At 44.6% G+C, this 6,515-nt stretch overlaps 1 protein-coding gene across 1 annotated transcript; it reads left to right on the forward strand.

The window, feature by feature from the left end:
* Positions 1–5,152: 5,152 nt before the first annotated feature.
* Positions 5,153–6,109, forward strand: LOC137166112 (olfactory receptor 14A16-like). The gene has a single exon (XM_067567764.1). The coding sequence runs from the start codon at positions 5,153–5,155 to the stop codon at positions 6,107–6,109; it is 957 nt and encodes a 318-aa protein (XP_067423865.1).
* Positions 6,110–6,515: the final 406 nt, after the last annotated feature.

A 6,515-nucleotide genomic window follows, 5' to 3' on the forward strand; every position in this document is an offset into this window, starting at 1 on the left:
AACTGATTAGGGGGCTGGAGCACATGATTTATGAGGGGAAGCTGAGGGAATGAGGCTTGTTTAGTCTGCAAAGGAGAAGAATGAGGGATGATTTGATAGCAGCCTTTAGCTTCCCTCCATCTGCTGGCAATGCTCCTACTATTGCAGCCCAATATGCCGTTAGCCTTCTTGGCAACAAGGGCATATATTGAGCAGTAACCCACAGGCCTGTATCCTGTAAAGAATTAATTTAAGTATTTATCTTAAAGTTATTGAGAGCTATAAACTTTGGCATAGATAAATGGCCCAATCATGACCCTGAGTTATTGGTAAACTGGGAAAATTATGTTTAGGATATATCAGGTAACCACAGGGAATATAAACTGATACTAGGTTTTGGATATTTTAGGGTAGGAACATTTGCAGATGTCTGACCTTAGGAGCTCCATGGCAATGAATTAACGTATATGCTAAGTTAAGATAACTAAGAAACTAGCCTATAGGAGAAGAGCACCCCTACTTTAGCTAGGTGAAGAAACACAAAGAAGGAAGATGGGAGAACATTAGGCATAGTGGTGTCGGAAGAATATATTATTACAGTTGTATCCCAGTCTCTGTGCTGGGAAGAGGAAGTTGATGGTGAAGAGGAAGATAACAACTAACGTTTCAGGTTGTCCTGCGAGGGCTGGTGGGAGTCTATGGATGTTCAGATGTGCATTCTGCATTCTCTCTATACACCTTACTGGGGGAGAGTGTTGGTGACTATGGGAACTGTATGAATACACTTATGACAAATGCGGAAGGGTTTCCCTAAGTGTGAGTGTTGCAATCACGCACATTGGGGTTCCCAGCTGAGCCGTAATTTGAATAATGCTGGCCCTGATCTTGGGACAAGAGCTTACTAAACTGCTGAGTGTTAATTGAGAATTCTTCGGTTATCAATATAATTAATAACAATTTATAGCTCAGGTAACACCTCCTGGCCAACACCTCCCAACACTCCTTGGGATCAGCAAGGTGCCCACAGACCGGCAGGGGGCAGTATAGGTCCTTCCAATCCTTGTCTCCCCAACCAGGGTGTATCTGCTTGGGTGACGGGCTTGGGATAGCTGTGCAATTTTCCTCCCCCTGCACACTGAGCCTCCTGCTGGAGAGGTCTTGGCGGGGTCCTCCAGAGGAGTGCGGCTGGGAGATGAATGCCCATGGAGAAACCTGGGGCAGTTGCCCTTCCCAGAGCCATTATCTCAGGCTTTCAGCAGACTCAGGCAAACGATGCAGCAGAGAGCAGCTCCACACCATCACCTTGTGTTATTGTTGGTGGTTCAGCATCTGTGGTGCCGGCCCATGTCAGACTCAGGGTCCTCGACTCTGGCAATTCCTACGTTCCTGTGGAAACAGCCAAATTCTGTTTGAAAAAAAAAAAAAGCAACAAATATTTCACCCAGATCCATGAAACTTTATTAAGGGCTTGGACAAAACTGAATTGTGAATGAATGATTCCTTGCGAATTATTCATCTTGTCTCAGTTCTTATCCTCCAGGTTACAAGCAGGGAAACTGGGGCACAGAGAGCAACTTAGTTGCAAACCGGGCTTATATTGCAAGAGCTACAGTTGTTTTGACCTTCTCTCTCCAGCCCCTGCTGCCTGGTTGTACTTATATCACCACAGGCTGGCGTGTTCCAGGTAGGCCAAGGCACTTCAGCATCCAACATTTGCATATCTTAGTCGCCTTTGCAAATCCTGGCTTAGTATTTCTTAAAATGAAGGAAAGCCCAGGAAGTTAAGAAGTTAGACGCACAGCCAGCTTTAGAAAGGAATTCATGCACTTAAAGATGGAGATGTCGACTATGTAGTATGCACAAAAGCACCTGAGCAGGGGAGGTGCCTAACTCCCATTGAATCTCCATGGAATTTAGGAGCTTTGGAAAATCACACGAGTCTCCTGCCACCGTCTTTAGTTGCCCAAATACCTTTGTAAATGTGCTGCATGGATAGCACAGAAGCCGGGCTGGAATCAGGGAACCCTGCGGGAGATCCTACAACCTGTGCTGGGCAGGGGTCAGACCAGAGGAACATACTAGCCCCTTTTGGCTTTTTCATGTGTGAACTGATGCACTTTTATCTCTGGGCCTCTGCTTCTGGGGTGCGCAGGGCTCCAGGGAATGAGTCCAGCAAGCCCTGAGGAAACAGAAATGGATAAATTGCCTCCTACAGCATCAGTCTTCTAACGTCAGTGATGATCAGACTCAGCTCATCTGCAGAGAGCAACAACTTTGAGTCCAGTGTTATCAAGTCAGTCTCAGGGTAAGCAGGTGAAAGGATTCTTTGAAATCTTTCCCTCTGGCATGTAGATAATCCAGTAGTAGGGACATTGAGATAGAGAGATAGATAGAGAGATAGATAGACCTTGGAGATGGTGGATTGAACGTACAGCAAGTTGGAGTACAATCTGCAATGAACAGCACAGTAAGTTACTGCTTCAATTACGTAAGTTAAGTAATTAACATCAAGGCTAATTTAAGAATTATGACTGGAACTTTTAAAAAAATGTCATTATCAATGTAATCAAACTTCTGAAGTCTGTCAGAAAAAGAAACTAAAAGAAAAATAAAACACATGGAAAATTTTGACTCTGCAGCAGAAACCCCCAAATGGAAAATTTTTCAGGAGATGGCAACCAGAAGCTAAAGCTTTTCACCTAAAAACAAAGGAAACCTGACATTTTAACTTGAAAAAAGAAAGGGGGGTGTCAGTTTTTCAAGCAAAAGAAGATTCCCCCTCCCTGAGGATATCATACACTCTCCCTGAAAATTTCCCTTTTCCACTCTTCATATGATAAAGCATCCAGATGGAACATTTCTGACCCTCTTACTTATAAACTGAGCATTAAGCAGGGGTGGAAAATATTAATATTTTGAAGCAATATTGCAATTGCAAGCCCATTTATCCTACCACTACTGAGTTTATTTCTGTTTCAAAGGAATAGATGCAGGAAAGTAAAAATTAGGTAACTAACACAGGTGATAGCCCAGAGAATGTGTTTTCTAAGCACGAGGGTCTCTAAGCTCAGCATCAGAGTTTTGTGCATAGGCAGCCTGCTACCATTTTTTTAAATAGGAAAATTGGGTTCAAAACCAAACAACATTTTCCAGGAATAGAATCTGTTGCATACAAGCTGCCATACACTGCTGGGAGTGTTTATGTCATATTTTCTGTGAAGACGGAGTCTGGTTGTGTTGACGTTTTAGTATTTTATGATGATTTAATTGGAGTTGGTCCTGTTTTGAGCAGGGGGTTGGACTAGATGACCTCCTGAAGTCCCTGCCAACCCTAATCTTCTATGATTCTATTTTAGCTTTCTGTGAGCCTGCTGTTTTTCACAGAAACAGAGGACATAAGATCAGAAGAGACAGATATGGCAATTTCCTGCAATATCCCTGAAAAATCTTCCAGAATTAAGTTTAAATGTCTCCGGAGTCCATCACTTTAAATGCAAAATGTATGCGTTGTTGTGGGCTGGGATTGAATGTAACCTCTCGAGGGGGAGATGGGATGCGACACAGAAAAATGCCTTGGTGAGGTTTGAAGGACTGACTCCTACCTGAGCCCTTGGATGGAATTGCAGGGTGATCTCTTTTTAGCACGTGTGTAGGTTCTTTTATTGTAGTATGGGGTACGGCTCACTTGCGGGTGGATTCTCTGTACCTTAAAGTCTTTAAACCATGATGTGAGGACTTTAATAACTCAGTCATAGGTTGGGGGTCTATCACAGGAGTGGATGGGTGAGGTTCTGTGGCCTGCGTTGTGCAGGAGGTCAGACTAGATTATCATATTGGTCCCTTCTGACCTTAGAGTCTATGAGTCTATGACTTAGCAGGATTGTGACATGTCTCGGCCAGGCCAGGGACAATAGCAAGTAGTCAGCACTCAACGACCATCTTATTCAAGTAAAACACCTTGAGACAACGGGTTTGCTCTAGCTGGGAGAAGACATGTCTTCTTCCTGTCTGAAGGCAGAGGACTTTCAGAGCAGTGGAAAATTACCAAAGAGTGGAGCAAAAGAAGTAGGTGACCCCAGCAGGAGTCTATAAATAGACTGATCAGGGGGAACTGGAGGAGAAAGCCAGCCTGCTCCAGATTAAGATGAGGGAGGCTGGGTCAGGGCAGGGTAGGACCCTGCGTTGCCTGCCAGAACCCTGAGGAACCCCAAGAGAAAGATGAGTTAATGAGGGATACTGAGTTTAGGATGTTGATGGTTCTGTGTGATCTGTACTTCCCTGTGCATTATACAATTAAATATAAAGAGCAGAAAGTTGATAGATTGAACAAACTGTGTGTGTGGGTGGGTGGGTGGAGTTATGGGAGAGGGGTGAGTTTGAGTACTTGGGAGTCTGAAGGGTCAGCACTGATCCCAGGGGGGCCAGGTGGCTGGACGTCAGGTTCCAGAACTCAGAGGGGGGTGCCAGATGGAAGTTTTGGGCCATGAAAGTGTCCCAAGGAATCCGAGACATGGGATACTGAACACCGAGGCTTCTATGGCTCTCACAGCCTTCCTAGTGGGTGTCCAGGAAGGGGGGCTTGATACAATCTGTGACACCTCTGATATATTTACAGGCAGTGGTCATTTCCCACTCTCAGCCCACACTTTGTTGAACTCATTTATTTTCCTCCCATAAAATGGCTCCATTGTCGCACTAGGACAACAATCATATCAAGGGTGGGTGCGTTTGGGTTGTCGTTTGTTCCGTATCTACACTGTAATTTATCTAGCCACATCTTGGACCAGATTGCCCAATGATGGAAATGGATGCCACTCCATTGACTGGAAGGGACTTATGGCAATTTATACTGGTGTGATCTTCTTCTTGTGTCCTTGTCACACATCAGATGTTTTTCCAGAACTGTGCACAAGTAATGCCTCCTTCCATCATTGCAGCAAGGTCCTTCTCCATACAGACCTCCTCTAGGAGTCGCCAAACCAGCAGATGCTCCACGGTCTGCACTTCACCACAATCACATGTATTCATGTCATTAGAGCTACCCCAATGACAGATGTGATAATGTGCCTGACGACTGGGGTGGCTGATAGAGGTAAGGAGGCAGGAGTGCTCCAGCCTACCATTGTCCTTGTCCTTCTCTCCATAGGCGGCACACGATGTACTGTGAAGGAAAATGTCCAACCGAACCACGGTGACCGAGTTCCTTCTCCTGGGATTCTCTGACAATCGGGAGCTGCAGATTTTACACTTTGTCGTGTTTCTAGGGATTTACCTGGTAGCCCTGACAGGAAACCTCCTCGTTATCACAGTAGTAGCCATCGATCACCACCTTCACACTCCCATGTACTTCTTCCTGATGAATTTGTCGATCCTAGACATTGGCTCCATCTCCGTCACTGTCCCCAAGTCCATGGCCAATTCCCTATTGAACACCACGTCAATTTCTTACGCTGGATGTGTTCTCCAAGTCTTTCTCTTCTTCTTCTTCGCTTCGGCAGACTTTGCCCTACTCACTGTCATGGCTTATGACCGATACGTTGCCATCTGCAAACCACTGCACTATGAGACTGTGATGAACAGGGGAGCTTGTGTCCAAATGGCAGCCAGTGCCTGGACTAGTGGTATTCTCAATTCTGCTTTGCACACTGGGAACACATTTGCAGTATCCTTCTGTGGAGGCAACATGGTGGATCAGTTCTTCTGTGAAATCCCCAAGCTCCTCAAGCTCTCCTGCTCTGACTCGTATCTGAGTGAAGTTGGGGTTATTGCCTTTAATGCACTTTTAGGATTGAGCCTTTTTGCTTTAATAATTGTATCATATGTTCAAATTTTTACCAGGGTGCTGAGAATCCCCTCTGAGCTGGGCCGCCATAAAGCCTTCTCCACCTGCCTCCCTCACCTCATTGTGGTCTCCTTGTTACTTTTCACTGGGACCTTTGCCTACCTGAAACCCACCTCCAGTTCTCAATCAGGTCTGGATCTTGTTGTGGCTGTTCTCTATTCTGTGGTGCCTCCCATGATGAATCCAATCATCTATAGCATGAGGAACAAGGAGATCAAAGCTGCCCTGAAGAAACTGACTGAGTGGAGGTTAGTCACCAAGAATAAAATGTCCATTGTTCTCTCATGACCATGTATTTCATTATTAATCTAATCAATGGGTGAACATTTTGTATCTATGAGAACATGGTGCACAGTCTGTTTATGCAAAATGTTGCATTTACAGTGGTAACAAAAAAAACCCCACAAAGAAAACAAAAAACCAGACTAACACCACTGAAGTCAATACAGGTATCCACAAGTGTAACAAAAATCAAAATCTGCATCTCTGTTTTTTGGGGTTTTCTTTTAGATTTTTATACTGCCACCCATTGGCCTGCTACCTTAGTACTTTCCACACAAAATCAATAGCCATAGCAAGTCCCTAGTAGACTTCATGGAACATCTTGTTCTTCTACTTTTGGGGTTTAAAAAGTCTTGCTTGGGGGATGGAGATTTTTGGAGATTTATAGTTTGGTTTATCTAATTTTGTTTCT

This window comes from Emydura macquarii, unplaced genomic scaffold (assembly GCF_026122565.2).
Source record: "Emydura macquarii macquarii isolate MOO-44397 ecotype Brisbane River unplaced genomic scaffold, CSIRO-AGI_Emac_v2 contig_52, whole genome shotgun sequence".
Classification (NCBI taxonomy): Eukaryota; Metazoa; Chordata; order Testudines; family Chelidae; genus Emydura; species Emydura macquarii.

Excerpts from the sequence above, each read along its gene's own strand:
- LOC137166112 (XM_067567764.1), top strand. The coding sequence starts at position 5,153 with ATGTCCAACCGAACCACGGTGACCGAGTTCCTTCTCCTGGGATTCTCT.